General features: G+C 45.3%; 1 protein-coding gene across 3 annotated transcripts in view; it reads right to left on the reverse strand.

Moving 5' to 3' along the window:
- Positions 1–21,335, reverse strand: part of Usp7 (ubiquitin specific peptidase 7) — a 53,571-nt gene that overhangs the window by 8,615 nt on the left and 23,621 nt on the right. For 2 of the 3 annotated variants that reach the window (XM_021185633.3, XM_021185632.3), the window contains exons 2-18: positions 20,358–20,462; positions 15,592–15,790; positions 13,658–13,796; positions 12,516–12,604; positions 11,314–11,422; positions 10,278–10,408; positions 9,758–9,812; positions 8,770–8,850; positions 8,592–8,682; positions 7,145–7,227; positions 4,859–4,968; positions 2,939–3,095; positions 2,010–2,154; positions 1,547–1,677; positions 1,240–1,374; positions 674–775; positions 371–476 (exon numbers count right to left, since the gene is read on the reverse strand). In XM_021185633.3, the coding sequence (XP_021041292.1) occupies positions 371–476; positions 674–775; positions 1,240–1,374; positions 1,547–1,677; positions 2,010–2,154; positions 2,939–3,095; positions 4,859–4,968; positions 7,145–7,227; positions 8,592–8,682; positions 8,770–8,850; positions 9,758–9,812; positions 10,278–10,408; positions 11,314–11,422; positions 12,516–12,604; positions 13,658–13,796; positions 15,592–15,790; positions 20,358–20,462 (1,968 nt within the window). Of the gene's footprint in view, positions 1–370; positions 477–673; positions 776–1,239; positions 1,375–1,546; positions 1,678–2,009; positions 2,155–2,938; positions 3,096–4,858; positions 4,969–7,144; positions 7,228–8,591; positions 8,683–8,769; positions 8,851–9,757; positions 9,813–10,277; positions 10,409–11,313; positions 11,423–12,515; positions 12,605–13,657; positions 13,797–15,591; positions 15,791–19,471; positions 19,647–20,357; positions 20,463–21,335 lie in introns of those variants that run through there. The other variant, XM_085832375.1, reaches the window with a different exon arrangement.

Here is a 21,335-nt window from a genome sequence, read left to right on the forward strand (position 1 = left end):
CCTTGTCTATTCTTACAGAGCAAAAGATAGCTGGTTTGTGGGGCAGCCTCCTGTTTAGTGGCTTAGCCATGACTGCTTCAACATGCATTCACATAGGCTTAAGGAGAAGCATGTGTAACGTGACCCCAGTACATGCCTGCAATCCCTGCCTAGCCATCTGACCAGAGTGATGAGCAGGAGCCCGGAGCCAGTGTCCAGTGGCTTCCTTCCGAGCCCTCAACACGGAAGGGGAAGGGTCTGAATGAATAGTGTGGATGCCCCAGGAGCTCCTTCTCCAAGGAAAGAAAGGTTCAGCCCTCTGCTGATATCAATGAGAACTCCAAGCCTACTTGACTGCTCTAAAAGTAGCAGGTGGCTCGTGGGCACTTACGATCTTTATCAAACTTGGGCAATGTTGCTCCACTAGCAGCCAGCTCAGGATCAACTGTTTCCAGGAATATTGTCCAAGGGTTTTCATTATCACTCAGTTCAATCATCTATTTCCAAAAGAGATGCTGGTTTTAGAAGGTGGCAATGGCTTAGGTGACAGGGCGACTGACAACTACACTTGAGTAGTGAAGATGTGTCCAGCTCTACTGAACGCAACCCAAAGGGGCACAAGGCTGCTAACTGCAGGACAGGCCTCCCGCAGAGATCCATACGAGAAACCCGAGGATCTACCAACAATATTTACTGTTTTACTGCCGTCAGCTTCATTATCTAACATTGCAGGCCGCTTTGTTCCATTACTTCTTGCTTGCATAGGCCATAATCGAATCTGATCTTGTGGAAACCCCTGAAAAAAATTCAAAACTTTTATTAAAACAACAAGCATCTTATTTCATTATCAATTGAACACTTCTGTGAATACAAGGGAACAGGACAGGGTCAAACTTTACACCCTCTCCCCAGGACAATCTGTGCCTTCTAAAAAGTTAGGACTATTAAGACACTCCAGGGCTTAGCTCAAAAAGCTTAGCTTAGAAAGCTACCAGACACTGGTGGTGGCAGTACAAGAACAAACAGCCCGCACAAGCTCCTTCTCTGAGATTCACTACATGGTTAGGTTTGGGGACTGAAGGAAGTAGATGCTGAAGGAAGAGATTAAAGATTCTGACTGCTGGGTCAGGAGCTTGGCTCAACATCTCCTAGTCAGGCAGGGCTTAGACACAGTGAATTGGTGATTACCCAAGGTAGTAGGTCTCTCATGGATATGTATCTATCAATAGGCTAGGAGGATAGCAGAGGAGCTATACCCACCATGGTCTGGGAGAGGCTCTGAACAAACTCGGCCAGGGAGGAGTTCTTCAGAACCTTGAACACAGTGTACCTCACTTTCTCCTCATCGTACATGTCATTTCCTTGGTGGCCACAAAACTGGTCCTCTGCAACTATCTGAAGGCAGAGAAAGCTGAGCTTACAACCACTGAGATACATCACCCTGAGCCCACTCAAAAGGCTTCAGTCACCCGCCTCTCCACCTCTAGTGAGGCCCTGCAGCTGCACCCAATGCCCACGGCGCTTCCCGGCACATACAGCAAGTCTGTCCTGCTGGCCCAAGGCTGACCTGCACTTGCATGTAGAGATGGGCTTCCTGCCGCTCCTTCCGCTTCTGAGCCTCGATCCTTTTCTCTTCTTGCAATCGTTCCACCAACTGCTGAGGAATATCATGGTCGGTGACAGCTTGTAACACTTCACCTGCAGGACAAATGCATCCTCTTTCACCTGGTGCTAACTCTGCTTTCCCCTCCTTTGCAGGGGCCTCATGTTAGGTCTTCATTAATAACCTAGGATTGTGGAAGGATGTGGGACCATGTGGAGCCCACAAGCGTAGCACAGCTTGCTTTTTAAATGATGGGGATAGATAGACAGAGGGGGCTGTCTGTGGGGGTAGGGACTCTGGGCAGGCAACAAAGCATCCACTTTATGCTTTATGGTACTGTATTATACAGACAGGAAGCCAAGGCAGTGAAGATTCTTTGCAGAACTACATCAAGCTGTCACAGTTTCACACAAGCACTGGCACTCACTTAGCTTTGATTCCCTGATGTACACTAACATATAGGCATTTGTGCAGTGTCGAACAGACAGATCATCATCATGACCCCCGTAATTGTGCTCAATAGCTTCTTCCTTAGTACACCTGGACACCACGTCATCATCGAATTTACACCACTGGAAAGGAAGCAGGCAGATGTGAGCAGAGAGCAGCACTGAGCAGTAGGGACTGACTACCGAGCACACACACCCTCCTAAGACCCAGAGCACGGAGGAACCACGTGCCCACTGGTACTCCTTGCTACCTACTCAAATAGCTATTTCCAACTTTGGACCAATCATTCACATAGCACCAACCCATTGGAGAATTAACAGGCAGAGTACAATTAATTAAGCAAAAACTTCATGCTGTACTTATACAATTCAATAGAAGATTTTAATAAAGCAAAAACAAGAAATGCTGTGGCAAGCTTCTGACTTAAAAGTTATACAACAATGATCTTCTAATTTGTCTTGGAGAAAGTCATTTTAAACGCCTCAGCCAAAAAGTACCTATTCTGAAAACCTTCTTTGTCTCACTCAGAGCACCACACTCGGCCTTCATTCCCACCATTATAAAGACCATGGCCGGGTGCCACATCAGGGACTGCGGAGGATGATGGTGGACACAGCAAGGCCCTGATGCGATGAAACCTCCCTGGCCAGCCAAGGGAAACTGCTGTCAGCACTCATCACGTGCATGCGAGAGATTCTGTGAGGTAGTGTTAAGTACTGGCACAGAAGCTCACTTTGTAATGAACCATCCTCCTTCACACTGTCGAAAATTAGACAAGAAAACAGCACTCCAGCCCCAAACAAAACTCCCTTCTCCCCCAAATCCAAGGGCTGGGAAGGACCCGAGCTGAGAAGCACGAAGCAGAAGAGAGGCTTTTAAACCTCAACACCCAAGGCCAGCACTTACTTTGCCATCCCCTTTGGGGTTTAGGTAAACCACGTAATGTCCACCATGATTATCTCCACTGTGAACCAAGACTGCATGGAGAATATAATTTGCAGGGTCCTTAGGGTCTGTTTTTTGCAAAAATTCATCAAGTGGTAACTGTTCTGGAAATTCAAACCTGTTCAAAATATTTTTTAAAAATGTATTAAAATTATTTTTAAAATCAATATTGATTTCCACGTAAAATATGTTGTTTTTTGAACTCTTATAATTGGGCATCATTAATCATGAACTATGAATGACTCTGAAGGCTCTTGAAGCTACTTCTAAAGAAGTAGCTACTTACGAGTACTTACGAGAAAATCATCAACTTAAAGTTCAGGGGAAAGTCAGTGAGAACAATACGATACTAACTAGGAGGTTCAAGTTCACAGAGCTTGGCCCAACCATCTCATAGTCAATCAATTTACACTGAATGAATGTTAGTGCCTACAGAAGCCTACGGCATCTGTAATGTACTGACAACACCATGACGTTAGAGAGAGAGGTGTATAAAGGACCGTGACCCTTAGATTTTACAAAGGTACTATATTTGACAATCCTAAATTAGTGACCTCCTAACTTGTGATTTGGTTAAATCTTATAAATGATAAATAAGCTGTACGCAAGCATGGGATGAATAGCTCAGTTGGTACAGTGCCTGGACAGCATGCAGAAGACCATAAGCTCTTTCACCAATTGGGTATAAGCGTGTTGGCTCAGTTCCACAGAGTGAAGACAGGATGGTCAGAAGTTTATGGTCCTGGTGAACTGGCAACCAGCCTGAGTTAAACTATCTCAAAATTAAGTAAATAGCTTTCAGAGGCAAAAAAAAAAAAAAAAAAAAAAAAAGGAAAGCCACACAAAGTGGATCAGAGTCCAAATGAGTATAGGAATCTCGTGGCTGAGGGCTGCTTGAATCCAGCCTTACCATCTTGGGAATGTTTGCTGAAAATGTCCAACTTGGATATTTAGGGGGAAAAAAAGTCACAATTTTTTAAAATGATGGCAACAATGCCATTGAAAACAGGGAGAAAAAGGAGGCGTACAGAAAACAGGTTAGAAAAAAAGGCAGTTGAGCCCACACACTCCATTTGTGAAAATAAATTCTGTCATATTCTACCTTCAAGTATGAATGGTGACTAACCATCATCTACCCTGCTCAAAGTTGATGTTCAAAAAAACCAGGGTGAAATTCTGTATACAAACTCAAATAAGTCAAGCAGTAGTGTCTCTACAGAGTGAGTTCCAAGACTACCAGGAGCTATTACACAGAGAAACCCTTCCTGTCGCAGGGTGTGTGTGTGTGTGTGTGTGTGTGTGTGTGTGTGTGTGTGTAAACAAAACCCAAAAACCTTAGAGAAACCATTTATCATCGAGCATACAAAGGCTCATCAACATTAGGAGAGGCTGACCTCGCTGGATATCTAAGGATCATCTTGAAAGAGTGTCTAATGTTGCTTTCTCCGCCTGCCCTATGGCTGAACCATGCCTAAGGTTCATGCAGTGCTACAGAGGAAGCCCAGGCCTCATATATGGTAGCCAAACATGCTACCAATGGAAGCACATCCCTTAATTCTTGAATCTATTGTCTTAAAAATATGAATAAAAAATTATAATGGGGTAGAGACACACACCATCATTCCTAGGACATTCTGGAAGCTAAAAACAAAACATTTGATTTGTGGTAAAAATCTACATTTAGTCAAAAGCTCTGTGACCCTGCCCTTTGTCTTCAGTGTGGCAGAGCAGAGGGTTGGGGTCAGGGCACTATCACTGAGAGGGACAATCAACCGAGAACCACCACCTGTCAGATACACCTCTACCCTACCCTAGAGGAAGGAGAACAGAGAGCACAGCACAGCACAGAGGTCACACGGAGCCCCTCCAACACCCCATTACCTGTCATTGATCTTGATGTTTTGGTCCGTCTGAGGGTCATACATGAACCTCATAAGTTGCAGGTGTAACACTGGGGGCAATGTTAGGAATTTCACACCTTTCTCTGCCTCCTGGAAGTGGAGAAGAAATGGTGATTTTTAGTTCACCTCTGTGTATTTTTGGTTTTCTTGGAGATGGGGGTGGGGGGAGGTCTCACTTTATAAACTTTGAACCTCCTACCTTTGTCTCCTACATTACCACTCCAGGTTTACCAGTCTTTTAGGGTTTTTTTTTTTAGAGAGTTTTACCATGTCACCCTGGCTGGCCTGGAACTCCTGTCTCTGCCCATCAAACACTGGAATTAAACCCGGGCCCCATCACATCCAGCTTCACCTGTTTCTTAAGCTAGTAAAGAAGTGTTTCTGACTAGGGAGATAGCTCAGAGATGAAGAAAATTAATTGTCCCACAAGGGTGACAGATCTGACGTGACCCCTAAATTCAACGAAGCGCGGGTAAACGGCGGGAGTAACTATGACTCTCTTAAGGTAGCCAAATGCCTCGTCATCTAATTAGTGACGCGCATGAATGGATGAACGAGATTCCCACTGTCCCTACCTACGATCCAGCGAAACCACAGCCAAGGGAACGGGCTTGGCGGAATCAGCGGGGAAAGAAGACCCTGTTGAGCTTGACTCTAGTCTGGCACGGTGAAGAGACATGAGAGGTGTAGATAAGTGGGAGGCCCCCACTGCTTACCAAAAGTGGCCCACTAGGCACTCGCATTCCATGCCCGGCTCCACGCCAGTGAGCTGGGCTTCTTACCCATTTGAAGTTTGAAAATAAGTTGAGATCGTTTCAGCCCCAAGACCTCTAATCATTCGCTTTACTGGATAAAACTGCGTGTGTGGGAGAGGGAGAGCGCCAGCTATCCTGAGCGAAACTTCGGAGGGAACCAGCTACTAGATGGTTCGATTAGTCCTTCGCCCCTATACCCAGGTCGGATGACCGATTTGCACGTCAAGACCGCTACGGACCTCCACCAGAGTTTCCTCTGGCTTCGCCCTGCCCAGGCATAGTTCACCATCTTTTGGGTCCTAGCGCGTATGCTCGTGCTCCACCTCCCCGGCACGGTGAGCGAGACGGGCCGGTGGTGCGCCCTTGGCGGACTGGAGAGGCCTCGGGATCCCACCTCGAGCCCCTGGACGGAGCCCTTTACCTTCATTGCGCCAGGGCGGCTTTCAGACGAGCCCCTGACTCGCACACATAAAGATGGAGTGAAAGAACCGTGTCCAAAGTTGCCCTGCCTTCCCAACATGTCTCCACATACACGCCTACTCATCTAGATGGGGAAAAGCAGACTGCAGGGCTGCTTCTCAAGTTCTCCCCAGCACTCATCCTGTGCAGCACAGTTCAGTGCTCTGAACCAGCAGAATAGAACCATGATACCATGAGTTACAAGTAACAGGCGGTCAGGCAGTGGTGGCCCACGCCTTTAATCCCAGCGCTTGGGAGGCAGAGGCAGGTGGATTTCTGAGTTTGAGGCCAGCCTGGTCTACAAAGTGCATTCCAGGACAGCCAGGGCTACACAGAGAAACCCTGTCTCAAACATACATACACATACACCCCAAGTTGGCAGGTCTTGGTAAGTGCTATGATAATACGTTCCCTAAATCCCGCCCAGCACCCACCTTTTGGAGGCACCCTTGGGAGGCAGAGGCAGGCAAATTTGAGGCCAGCCTGGTCTACAAAGCAGTTTCCAGTTTACCCAAGGCTACACAGAGTAAACCTTGTATCAAAAAATGTAACAAAACAATAACCAAGAAACTTTCTGATACAAAGGTCAGGAAATGTTCTGGTGAGGCACAAAACAGAAACTGTCAACCTTCACAGCACATTTCACCTCCTCTAGTTCTGTCAATGAAACATTTCACCAAACAAATATCTTCCCACCTCAGCAGACCATTCAGACAGGTGAAGCTGGATGTGATGGGGCCCGGGCTTAATCCCACTGTTTGATGGGCAGAGTTCCAGGCCAGCCAGGGTGACGTGGTAAAACTCTGTCTCAAAAAAACCCCTAAAAGACTGGTAAACCTGGAGTAGTAACGTAGGAGACAAAGGTAGGAGGAGGATCACTATATTTCATTTCTCCTCTTCACCAAAGAAATATCCTCCCGAACCTCAGCAGACCATTCAGAGAGAGAAAACGCCTGTGGGCTCAAAATCTCAAAAGCACAAGCAAGAAGCGCACAGCCCAGTGTGATCAGTGCCTGGGTAAAGAACTGGAGACAGCTCGGGAAGGAAGTTACCTGCAGGCCATGCTCCCCAGCATCGTATTTATTGTCACCGTCTAGTTGTTCTACTGCCACATAATCCACAAATGATTCAAATACTTTAAAAAGAAACAAAAAGAATAGGTCAATCGGTATGATCAATAAAGCTCAAGTACAAGCACAGGCAGCCTGGGTGACATTACATAGATTAATGTGACAAGGACATCCAGCAGAGTATGAACAGCAACTTCCCCATCCACTGACTACAGTGACACAGGCCACTGCACCTTCTCTGCTGAAAGATGGCAGAAAAGGAAGGGGGACTCAAGTACTTCGCTGAAACATTTATAAGCTTAGTCAATTAAGACAGCATGGGACTGGGGCATAGACAATCAGTGGGTGTGAAACTCAAGGAACCAGGCAGAAGATGCACCTGCATGGGGCACCGTGACATCAGCCCTGGAACAGTGACAACAGAGCAACAACTAATACAGTGACGTCACTAAAATCAGCATATGTCATTCAACTAACAGCAGCATGAGGTCACACAAAGGACCCCTGGGGGTTGGGGAGTAACACACCAGACAACAGTCAGGTCAGCAGTTACACTGAGGGCAACCACGGGTGGTATGGGACAGGGGTCCTGAGAAGAGAAACAGAAGGGCCAGGGAGAATAACCAATAAAGCACCAAGAGGAAAAATGAAGCGGAAGTCAAGACAGTAAGAACTAATCAGCAAAGGAGACCCGTGCAGCAGCACAAGACGTGAAGATGGTGATGCTTACGCACAATGATCAGAAACTCCAGCTTAACAAAGGAAAGGGGACCCAACTGGAAGACAGTGGTACAAATAAAACCCCTGGCAATCCAATCTATGCCCAGGAAAAACTCATCTACATCAGAGGAGCCTAACCTGTTAAACAGGCTTTACAATGAGATACACAGAATCATTCTTTACACTGGCGTGACTGACTGGCGGAAAAGCACATACACTATCACTAGACTTAGGTATATCAGTCCACACCATGAGATAAATGATGCTGAGCCTGCCATAAATGCAAGCAGGAAATGAATGAGAGCAATGGCCTGAACCTGTAGAGAAGCAATATACCGGTACATAAAGGCCCCTAAAATGAACACTAGGTGATGATCAAGCCACTGGTCCTGTAAGGAACACATGAAGCACACATGAACAAGATGCTGAAAAAGGCTCAGACTACAACCGGGCCAGCCCAAGTTGCTGAATGCTAGAGGTGTTTCCTCTGATGGGGGGAGGGGGATCCAGGGATTGGGCAGGCCACAAGAGGCTTCCAGGCAGCTGGACACACTGCTCTTGAGAGTTGGATACACAGAAGCAGGTAGTCACCCAATGTGCTGTATGCTTAAGATGTCACTCCCTGCATGTAACCTTAATTATAACACAACGCCTGTTCCTAATGAGACACTGAGCGAGAGCAGCAATGAAACATGGAAACAAGACTTACTGTTTTTCTTTCCTTTTATACTTAGCTGGATATCATAATAGTCTTCTCTCCTATCAGAACGGTAGTCTACTTCTTTGCACTGAATATAGGACTGTAAGTAAAGAGAGGGCAGCGTCAGCATGGCTGTCAGGCTACATTCAGTCTCTCAAGCCATTCTTTAAAGCTAATGCTCACATACCACCATTTTGCCTCGGAATAACTTTGGAATGGTGCCCTCTACACAGGTGCCTTTCATTTTATTTTCCACATTATCAAGCAACTGAAAGAGAAGATTTGAGCATTAAAAACAACTTATACTTGAGTAACACATAGTAATTTAGCACTTTACTTGGAAATGCCAACAGTCAAAGAATTTCTAGACTATAAATATATTACCTTTGGCATGCAATTATTTAAAAAAAAAAACATACAAAATCTTTCTTGGCTGGATTTTGTTGCTTTTACAAAAAAATATCTCCATGCAATAGTTGATGTTAACCTTTTACACAGTCTTTGGGATGAATTAGTAATCTCGAGTGCCTTTAGAAGCATTTTTTATGTTTATTTTACCTCTGTGGAAAAGCATGTAAATTGATCACTAAACTTAACTCGGAATGGTCCACACCAAGAGATTAATGAGGTTGAGCCTGTCAACAGGATTGACTGGTTTGTCCATGGATATTTAATGAACTGATTCAATCCAGCTAGTGCTGCAAAAAAGAAAACACACCTTGCCCAGCCAATCACCTTGAACATCCATTCCAAGTCTGCGTGAGCACGCTTCTATGTCCTTCCTCAATCCAGGAAGGAATGACTAGTGACTAATGGGGACAGGCAACAGCACCACCTCTGTAGTCCTGCAGCTGCCTAATCAAAGTGAGTTTCCCTCGCTTTGTGACTCCTTTGTATATGCTCAGGCAATCAATGAGAAACCCACTACTCACAGCTACATCTGTTCAACCTTCCCCAGCATCACATCACCTTCTGACTCAGTTTCCCACAGTTCGAAACTACACGAGCCCTAAACCAGGCATGTTGGTGGGATCCCAGCACTCTTTTAACTCTGGCCTACACATCAGTCCTAAACCAAGGTAAATGGTCTTAGTTGTAAAACTACTTGGTAAAGACCTCCAGCATTGTCTCAAACATTCACTTTGACAACCGAATAGTTACTGCTTGAAACTTACCACTCGACAAAGCTCTTGAACATCGTGTTGCATGAAGCTATCTAAAGTTTCCCACCTTTCAAAGAGAAAAGGAGGATCGACATTTCAATTTCTGAATTTCAAGGGAGTAAATTAAGACGCAATCTAGACTGCAAACTAAATTCAATTAACCTCTAGCCTCAAATTCAGTGGGTGGGTTTTTTTGTATGTAAAGAGTATCTTGGGGATTGTCATAATGCAAAGATTAAACTGAATTTTATTAGTAGTCAGTGAAAATTTTAAATTTTTTTAAAATCTAAAAGGTGGTAACTACAAGTCACATACACTTCAATGCAAGACACGCCCCTTTGTCAAAAAGCGAAGTGGTGAAATCTTTCAGGAAAAACTCTAACACAAAGCCTTACTTCCAAAGAGGGAAAGGATAGAAGCCCTGCGGCCAGCCGTGAGCCTGCCTGAGCCTGAGCCAGATGCCGGGTCACTCCTGTCTCCACTCTTGTCCCTTACACAGAAAGCAGAATGGAGGTGGATTGCTGATACATACCCAAATGACTTTGTGAGCTTTTTTGTTCCTACGGGCTTATCGCTGTGCTGTAATTCATAGAACACTCTTTGTAATGCTAAAGGGACGCTTTTAGATGAATCATCGCCCTCTGTTGGCATCATGTACACAGCCTAAAAGAATTGATTTAGAAGTGTTTAATTTTAGATAAAAGTATCATTTCTAATATCATAAGGAGTAAAGCAATTTGCTAGGGGCTCAAGTTTGTAAAACCATCAAATGTCTGTAGAGACAATTTAGAAAAAAACAAAAGAGAATGCAAAAAAACTTAAGTCACCTACAGCTCACCCCCGGCACTCCCTGGGGCGGTGCACATTTAACCCTGCCAGTGTGTAGGAACCAGAGATGATGAAATGCAGATGGCACTCAAGCTACCACTCTGCGAGATTCCACCTCAGAGAGCAGCTGTCGCAGAAGCGAGCAGATGAGATACACATACAAGTACCTTCTCTGTCCCACTCCATACTGTCTGCAGTCAGAAAAGCACCACCCTCCATCATTAGACTCAAACTGCTTATTATGAAGCTGAGGCAGGAGAACCACAAAGACTACTAAGTGACTAAAGCCAGTCTAGGAACATGTGTAGACACCTCCTCTCCCTAACATTGTGAAGAGGGTGTGGGGCTGGCTGTGGTGCCACCTATCTTTAATCCCAGCACTCCACATTAACCAGGCAGGCAGATCTCTGGCCAGCCTGTCAGCTACAAGACAGCCAGTACTACACAGACTCTAAATAAGGTCAGAGAGAGCCTGGGAATATACTTTAAAGGTAAAAACATTAGCCCTAAAAATCAATTAATTGTTATCATTATGTGTTTGTATTTTTAAATTTGATCACATAAGTTAGCTCCAAGAGCAGGTGGACCCCACCACCACCAGAGACTAAAGGCATCCTGGCAAGGCCTCCCTGCAGAAAAAAGGGCTGCTGTCTGGGAGGTAAGAGAGTATCTGCTGGGCCTTTAACATACCTTGCAGAAGAGAAGGCAAAAAGCTGCTGAAAGGAATACTATTCATTTACCTTTCGTAACTGATTTGTGAAAAACAAGGTCTGCAGCAAGCTATTCATGTAACACGTTGCTCCCTGATTCTTTAAGCCGACATAGCCAGTATGCTTCTTTGAGTCCCACCTGAAAGACAGTCCAAGTTTGAAGGTCCACTGCCAGGGACACCTGGCTTCTACAATATATAGGGCTCAGTTGGCCATTTGCCCTGGCATCTGTGCAGCTGAGCATCACCATCACATGTCATCTTCTGCTATCTAACATGCTGACAAAGGAACACAGACCATTCCTCTAGGCACAACACTGGGAACCGAGGTCTCACAACACACGGATCTTTCACTGCCGTAGCCATTCAAATTCAATTTCAGCATTCACCTAACAGTCTCCTAACAGTTCTCAGCACCACTGTCATTTATAAAGATCAGCACTCAGACACCGGGGATTACCCTTTACATCAAATGTGACCACAGATCGATCGATCGATCGATCGATCAATCAATCAATCAATCAATCAATCACTCTCTCTCTCTCTAACACACACACACCCCCCAAAAATATGAATGCCTAATGTGTAAGATGTGGCAGACAACCCCATCACCAAATCTATAGAAATAAATTTATGCAGGAGAAGACAGGAAGTGTAGATCTTCAAGTTTTAGAATGCATTTTTTAAACCTCAAGGGCAGCACCTCTTTGTTATGCTGAATGGCTACTTAAAATGGTAGTCTAAGCTGTGTCCCAGATTATTTTCAACCTATGTGACCGCCCAGCAGAGAGAAATCTACTGGTAAACAGAAACCCACTACTTCTTCCAGGCAAACTTCTGATCCTCTTACATATCTAGCATGCTGACAAAGGAGCACTGACAACACCAGAGAGGATGAGTGACTGCAGTCCCAGGGCCTGGCCAACAGCCCAGAGTAGAGCCTCACACCTACAAAGGGACCTACCTGTCAGTAGTCCCCAGTACATTTCCTGTGACAGGTTTTCATACCTGTGCAGGCTTCAAAATAAAAGCAACAGCCACATACATGAAGGCCCTGGTTTCTTTATAGATAAGACTGTGACTGGAAAACCAGTGCTGGCTGGTGGAAAACCCACTGGTGAGGGTATAAAGTAGGCAACTATATTGTTGAGTATTGGGGCAAACTCTCTCAGGCATACTCTCGGGCGTCACAGAACAGCACAGGAGGGAGTACCTAACTGGACAAAAACTTACGCAACTCCATGGGGAGCATCTGCCTGTACAAAAACTTCAAAGGTGACTTTGTCATCATCTATGAATCCTTTCTCAGGATCAGTCACTTCCTGTAAAATAAAAATATCAACTCGCATAAGAACACACAAGATCCACCTTCCCCAGAAGAAGCGACTGTCTTTGTACTCTGCACTCAGTAAAGCACTTCTTCAAAATTTAATGGGGCACTCCTTTAAAATTTTCCCACACCTTTGCCCTAGTTTGGAAGTGATCCTTTTTTGTTAAGTATGACCCCTAAGAGCTTTGCAAAGATCAAGGTGCTCAGGGTTCTCCGTTACAGCCTGAGTGAGCTGATGAGAGTCTAAAGTACTCTAACTAGAGAGCAACCCACCACTAGCCACTTCTTCAGAAAGGGGCCCCAAGAAAGGTCACCCCTACCAGGAAGGATTTCCACCATGTGACTAAAACATGCTTCAGTGGGCAGGAGAAACAGCTCTGCTAACAGGCTTGCTGCTGTCATGGGAATCAGAATTTGGTCCTAACACCCACACCTCACAAATGCCATGGCTCTGACCCCAAAGAATCTGACAAGCAGTCCTGGCCCCTGTGGCACCCTCACACACATACAAACAAGTTTGTGAAAGATACTCTAAAACTTCATACTCAATGCCAGATGGTGGTGGCCCACACCTCTATTTTCAGCACTTGAGCACTCAGGATGTGGATGCAGAGGCCAGCCCGGTCTACTTAGAGAGTTCCAATACAACCAGGGCCACAGAGAAACCCTGTCAGGAAGGGCAGAGCCATGCCTGAGGAGCCAGTGAGATGACACAGACAGCAGGTACTTTGTCATCTAAGCCTAAACCCATGATTTGAGCTGAATACACAGAACCCACACAAATGGACCACACCTTAGTTCATGTATGCCTACACTCAGTTATTTGCATATAATAAAGCTTGCATACCATGTACACACAGCATAGTAAGTAAAAATTTAAAGGCTGCAACCGGAATCTTTATATATACTGAACACATAATGCCAGAAAGCCACACCAACTTCCAGGTGTCTACCTGCTAAACTCACAAAGCAAGGTTTTTGAAGATAAAAAGAACAAGACCAGGCAATACCAGTTGAGATATTGAGTCTAAACACTGTCACTTACACTCCAGGCCATGAAATTAGAGAATCCCCAGTCGTTTTCCTTGTGGAAGAACAAGTGACTGATTCGCCGGCTGAATGATTTGTCATCGTCCCTGTAATTTATGATCTTCAGCACTGCTTGTGCGTGGCAGGACCACGACCTATTGCAGAAGGAAACAAAACCCACCGAACCTTAACCGGCATATTTAACTGAGACCCACACGTCTTTAAAACACCAGAACCAGCACATGAAAATCTACCCTGGATAGGATAGAAGGATTTGAAGCCACAACTGCAGTAGCTCACAGTTCTAGTTTATTATTTGAGGACAGGATCTCGCCATGTAACTCTAGCTGGACTAGAACTCAGATCTACCTGCCTCTCTGCTTTCTGTGAGGTAAGATTAAGGTGTGTACCATGACCTGGCTTGGGTTTGTTCCTGCCTGAACTTTAAATATCAGCCTTAGGTTTTACGAAACTGTGGCTAGGTGAGGGGTGTGCCTCAGTGGTTGCATGTCATGTACAGAGAAATCCCTGTGACAGGGGATACAATAATAAAACAGTGGGTGAGCAAGAAATGGTAGCACACACACAGTCTCTACCACTGAGGAAGTTGAGGCAAGGGGATTACTGTGAACTCAAGTCTATCCTAATAACAAAGCAAAACCCTTCCCTTCCTCCTTCCATCCATAACCGAGGATGGATGCACCTCTGGGTTCTACCACAATGCAGTGTTCCCAGCAGAGCTTGCAGCAGGACACCTGCCCTATGTATCAAGAGTTCAGGCACAGAAGCATGTCCTGCCAGTCAGAACACCAGAGGGCGGGTCCATGACTTCCATCTATGCAGTTCAGTCTGGGCCAATCAATTTACTACCAGAGACAAGAACCACCTTAATCTGTATGTGGTCCTTCACTACAGATAAAGCTGATTTCACACCTTTCTGAGGGGAAGAAGCAATGCTGAGGCTGTAAGCCCACCCTGTGAGCTTGTACTGGGCAACCGTTTACCGCTACCACTCGCAAGCTTAGCTTGGCACTTCTCAAACATTAAAAGAGACGGAAATAAACTGTGTTCTTCCTGGGAGTATGTTCAGAACAACCAAAGCTGCTATCTCCTGGTGAACACTTTCCTCTGGGTTCCCAAACACCAGAATCGGAGGGTCATGGGGCCTAAGCACAGCGTTTGGCTCCTTGGTGCAGACAAAGGGATCTCTACAGCCCACACACACCCTCTCCCAACTGTCACACTAACAGGAGTTTACAGCGAGGATGTGGACTAAAAGGAGAACCACACACTTCTGAGATTAAACCAAAGGGGTAAAGTTTGAAAGACTCATATACCATGAAACCCCTTTCGTGTAATTGGAAGGACCTCCAAGATGTCTTTGTTTCTCAGTTACTGAGACAGGGTCTCATTTAATCCAGGCTGGCCTTGAACTGAACCTCCTGCCTCCATTTCCCAAATACTGGTATTAAGACACTTTAAAAAATAAAACTCCTTTTGAAAAGCATGACCAAAACTTTCCCCCATAACTAGGCCAAATCCGTGCTTTTAAACACCTCACTAACATCTGTGAGGTGTGCTTTCCAGCTAGCCCATAGGCACAAGCCTTCAGAGGACAGAAGGGCTAGCTGTGTAAGCTACAGTCACACTTAAGGCATCTGCTTCTGGGGACAAGGGGACAGTTCAGTGACTGGCAGAGTCCAAATGGACGCAGTCCATGCTGATGGGCACTTACATACTAAAGTTACTTTTTTATTACACTCTTTATAATCAGGGCTGGGGCTGTAACTCAGCAGTAGAATGCTTCTGTAGGAGTCCCTGGGTTCCATCCCCAGAGCCAAAAGAAAAGGGACTGTTACAGAGTGACAAAGAAACTAAAACTGGGCGAGACTGATGGAGCTTGGCCTCCAGAAATGTGTGCATTTGTAGTTGCATCAGTTAAACTCTTACGTGGAGTCAGATTCAGCATTGCACTGGAGAAAGAATCCTACGCTTTTTTGGTGTGGTCTGTCTGGATAAAAGCGTGGCATCACCATAATCTTCCATGGCAGATTTCGCACAAAACACGGAGGGCTAAGGACCGACTCACTCAGTCTGCTGAAGCGCTCGACAGTGAACTGAAAGGTTGCCTCGGAGCGCCAACTGGTGTCTGCAAGAAAACATGCCATCAATCACAGAGCCAGGGCATTAACCAAAAGCATATCAACACTGCAGTAAACTGCTCTACAAGATCTCAATCCAGTCCAACTGCTGATGCCTCTGGGAAATGAAAGTGGCTTTTCCAGCGTATGAAAAGGCACTAATAAAGACAGTTTCTACACAGCTGGATGCTAGCAGAGGGTCCACTCACCCACGCCTGCCTTCCCTCAGAGAACTAAGGGTTTAGGGGGATGAACTTTACTTCAGTTTTCACCCCCCACACCTGGAAATCAACTGAGGGGACAGACTTGGGAGTGAAGAAAAAGAAGGGCTTATGCTTATACTTTTGTATGTATGTGGGACTGACTGTAGAGGAGGGAAGAGGCCATCCGCTTTGTTAGGAGCACAGTAGAGCACAGGGCTAACAGGCCCTCAAGCTTAAAACTGTAAAATAAGAAACTGGATTCCTTATGGTAGCAATTTGTTTACAGAGAAATTAAAGTTCTTTCCAATATGAATATTAGCACAAGAATGAAGGTTTCTGCCCCTCCACTGCCTCTGCTCAGAGGTTTAGTGTCTCAATCAAAAATGTATCATCTAAAAGAGGGCACCATTCACCCATCACTGGCAAGTGGCCACAGGCCAGTGAAGCTGATACAGTCTCAGGAATGTCTTACTGCTTGCTTCTCAAGCTATAGCGAGTGAGCCGTCGTCCACAGCCACTCTGTCACAGTTGCTACTGACAAGCACCAGTAAAACATGACAAAATTCACAGGAAACCAAGGGGCTGCGGAAGGGTCTGAAGGAATCACTTTCTATGCTTTCTATCTTGCAACAAAGAGAAACCTGCTCCCTGACTGGTAGGAACTGAGGGCCACCTCCCCCATATAGAATCAGGTACTGACTTCCCTGGCTACTGGGTCCCAGAACATAATCAGAGGACTATGTATAACTAGACTTATGAAGAGCATGTTAATTTACACAAACACCCTGCCCCCTCCTTACATTCCCAGAGTGCTGAAGGCCATCAAAATAGAGCCCCACAACCCTTCCATCTCCAAACTGCACATAACATGGGTTTGTGGAATCACCTGTTCTAGATATACTAAAGTTGCTAGAAGTTTGCAACTACCTGGGTCTGTTCTTAAGAAAACATGTCCATCAGTCCTCACAAGAGGGTATTCTTTACCGAGGTCTGTCAATGTTCCCTCACCCCGTTTTTGTAACCAAGCACATCCCGGCTCCCTCAGTCAGGGCAGGAACGCAATGGAAGAGCAGCTCCAGGAAGCTGCGTCAGGGTGCTCATGACTGACCTACGTCTACTGGGTTGGATATTCCTGCACCTGCCTGAAGGGGGAAGAATTCTGCCTATGAATTTGCCTAAAAGGACTTAGCAGAAAAGGTTAGCAACATGGTTTAATGGACATACAAATTGCACCTGAACAGCATTAATTTCCACTTTACAGAAAAGAAAACTGAGGCATGCTGACATGATGCATGTCATCAGTGGAGATGCCAAGGACAGGGGCAGTGCACACTACAATAAAGCTAGCCTGTCCCTGTAACTCAGACTTGTAAGATTATATTTATACCCACAAAAATTGGAGCAGACTACAATTTTTTTTGTTCTTCCATGCCACACATTAGTCAAATCGACAAACTATTTTTTAAATGTCAAGGGAAAAAAAGTGAGTGGTGACATTGATCTTAATGTGCAAATCTTTTCAAAATAGAACCTGGCACTGTCCGTGGTCCCTATTCACTAGTCTGCTTCCTTAGATGTCACACCGGATTTGTGCATTATACTGAAGGTACATTCTTAGAACAGGCTAAGGAAGTTGAAACTTCTTGTGAGTAACCTGGGGGCTGGGATACAATCCAATCTTAGAGCTGACATGATGAACAAGGCCCTTGGTGCTCAAACAAGTAGGACAAATGAGAATTTTTAACAGCCTAAGGAAACCTGAAACCTATCCACAGTCCTCCTAGAGGGAATTCCTCGAGACTGACCAATCTGACAAGGGTCTCTGCCCAAGAATGAATACAGTGGCACATGGGAGTGGGAGTTAGATCCACTTAAAACAACTCTGAGTGGACTGCCCTGGCCTCAACTCTGTAGAGAAAGCACACAGACAGGACACTTCAGGTTTTAAAGGGATTAATTTCTCCATATGGCGACTCTAGAAGGATGTCTTCTCAAACCTTCTGACATACTAGTCATTCTAACACAAATTTTACAAGTCTGTTACTCTTAAGAAATGGGTTGTTTCTAGACACCTACAACTTAATGCACCTCTATCTAGGTCCTCATAGCCCATGTGTTTGCTCTAAAACCTCTCATCTAAGGACAAGCAATACTTGATGAAATGAGAAATATGACAACAAAAAGGCTCTAACACCTGCCCACCCCATTAGTCTGTTAACAGGCATTTAAAAAATATGCTCTTTTCCTCAACTACACGTGTCCTCCACTAATGTCTGCACTGCCAAGCTACCCAAGTTCTTACACGAGAGATGAGCTCAATAAAGTCACAGATCATATGGTTACAAATTGGCCTCAATCCAATGTTTTCTAGATCATGTGTCCTAGTTTGATATATTTTTAAAAGATCTAAGTAAAGGGGTTCAAAGCCAGAGTCTAAGGGATCATTAAGAAAACCCCAGGGTTTCTGTGGTGGCGCACGCCTTTAATCCCAGCACTCGGGAGGCAGAGGCAGGCGGATTTCTGAGTTCGAGGCCAGCCTGGTCTACAAAGTGAGTGCCAGGACAGCCAGGGCTACACAGAGAAACCCTGTCTCGAAAAAAACCAAAAAAAAAAAAAAAAAGAAAACCCCAGGGTTTCTAAGGGATGGCTGAGGCATGGGTAATGCAGAGCTCCTCAAACTTCCCAAGGTTCTGACCTGGCCACATGACACATACAACCTACATCAGCGGTTCAGAGTCACATTACTTCCGGAAAAGCTCACCAAGATCTGCTCCAGAAACAGAGCCCTACCCTCCCTTGCCTCTGCCATGCTGTAAATAGGCCCAGGCCCAGGCCCAGCCCTTGCTGAAGACACTTCCAACTGCAAACCAAGAGGACCGCTGGCTGCTCTGCTTTCCCATCCGAGAAGAAGACAAGCTGGGCCACTGCTACTCTTAGGTATTGTGATAAAGCATGAGTACTTAGTACTAAGAATTCAATATTATTTACCCTGAGATAAGAGAATGCTGACTCTTAACCATGGTTCAATCTAGGCCACCCAGGCTCCCAGGAGACATTTAGCAATGTCTAGAGCCATCTGGTTGTCTGTTATGGCTGCAGAGAGGAAGCAGGTAGGGTTTAGTGGGAAACACTGGTGTATTCTAATACACAGAATAACCCACTGTCTCATAGCTGTATCTATCTCTCCCTACACTCCTAGTAAGAGGAATTGCTTAAAACAAGCTGCACTGGGAGAGCTGATGGGGTGGGCTTGGCTACAGCTCTACATACAACTCAAATTGACCCCAAATGCACACCTGGCACCTCTGCCTAGCCACTTTCCCAAATGTCCTCTCTGAAAAGATCCTGGCATCTCTGGTGTCCAAAGTGAAACCACCAAACGCCCAATAACCAATAAGACCACACCCACACCGATGCCCTTCATCTACAGTGGAAAGCGCACTCCACGGGGAACAAAGCAGCGGGGTGTAGCCCACGCCTCTTTACCTTCCTCAGAAATTGCCTCAGCCAGCTGCCAGGGGTAAACCGCACTGTGAGAGAACTCTCAACTGCGGCTGCAGTTTCGCATGGAGGCTGAACTTTTGGCAGGAGGTCTGAACAGCAGTCCTTCTGGTGGTGCAGCCCGTGCCTGATGGTTTCTTTCAACTGCCCCGTTACTCCCCTGGGAAGGACACAACCCTCATGAGGATTGATGGACATGCTTGTACAGAACATGGTTTCATATTACACTGCAAGATTCCAGGGGCTGCATAAAATTACTGGCTGCTCCCTTCTCAGGACTTTGGCTTGCAAATGTTTACATCTCTTAAGATGATATAAAAGAAGATTTCTCAAAAGAAAAAAATGATTCCCTGACACAAAATGCCCATGCATATATACATAAGCATATGTTTTTCCACATGACCGATACAGAGAAAAGTGAGTGGAGGAAGTGCAGGGCCCAACGCTTGGCTCTTTCTTCATTCCTAACAGGAGCTAGGAGGCGCTCTCATTGTAGGACCGGTAAGACACGAAAGTGGGAATGCAGTAGAAAACCAAATCCCAATGCCTGGAAGCATCTTGCTGCAAACAAATGGGAAAAGACAATCTCTCTGGCACCCTGAACACTAGCGGTGGCTGGAGACCTCCTGTGGGTGTGAGCAGACGCCACTCATGAGAAAGCTCTGGATTTGAACCCCTTGCCTAGACTGAGGAGAAGCGACTCACCTTGAGATTTCACACAGCCTGGAAATTCAAAACAAAAACAGGATCCCAAACAGCCTCAGACAGGCCCTCCAACAAACTAACTACTCTAGACTAGGAAGTACTCGAGGGAAATACAGGTGGGGTTGTTTGACAGCGCTCGACAGCTGAGTGAGTGAGTGGCACTTACCATCCTCCATGTCCTCTTCTGCGTTGCTGTGCCCATCACTCAGGGTGACATTCCCATTGATGACAGGGTTCTGAGTAATTCTTGGTGGGTCATCTGTATCTCCAGCTTTAAAGAAAAAGAAGAAACTTATGAGCTGGTCTTCACAATTGGACTAGATGCACAAGAATACGCTTGATAATTTGTAGTCACTAAATTCTAACTGTAACATAACTCTTGCATATTCTAATTCAAGTTTTCAAAGTTTGAAGGCTATTGAATATTGGTCACAATGCATGATAATCTGCTCCATTTGTTTTTGTTTAGTTTTGTTTTGTTATTGTTTTTTTTTCCCAAGACAGGGTTTCTCTGTGTATCCCTGGCTGCCCTGGAACTCACTCTGTAGACCAGGCTGGCCTCGAACTCAGCAATCCGCCTGCCTCTGCCTCCGGAGTGCTGGGATTAAAGGGGTGCCCACCATGCCCGGCCATCTGCTCCATTTGTAATTAAGAAAAGGACTATTCTGTATATATAAGACGTTTATGTGCACTGTCTACTTACTCTTATTCCGAAATGGCTAATGGCTTAGACTTAAGAACCTTTACATAATTGATATGGAAAGTCATTTTGCAATAAGCTTCCTAACTAATTAAAATGTAATCCTCCAGAGATGGGCCATAGGTCCTAGGAGAGCTTTTGCCTAGCATGCACAAAGATTCCTGGGTCCCACACTTAGCATTGAAAAAAAAAAAAACAAACAATAAAACTTAACCAAGGAACTAAGGTTAAGAGCATTCATTGCTTCTGGGGAGTACCTGAGCTTGGTTCCCAAACCAACAATGCAGTTCACAACTGCCTGTAACTCTTAATTCCCAGGAATATAATGTCCTCATCTGAACTGCCGAGGCTACCTGTACTCACGTGTACATATACCAATCCATCTACACACAAACACACACAAACCAAAAACATCTTTGAATAAAAAAACCATACAATTTTCTT

This window comes from Mus caroli, unplaced genomic scaffold (genome assembly GCF_978045245.1).
Source record: "Mus caroli unplaced genomic scaffold, Mus_caroli_1 scaffold_17, whole genome shotgun sequence".
Lineage (NCBI taxonomy): Eukaryota > Metazoa > Chordata > Mammalia > Rodentia > Muridae > Mus > Mus caroli.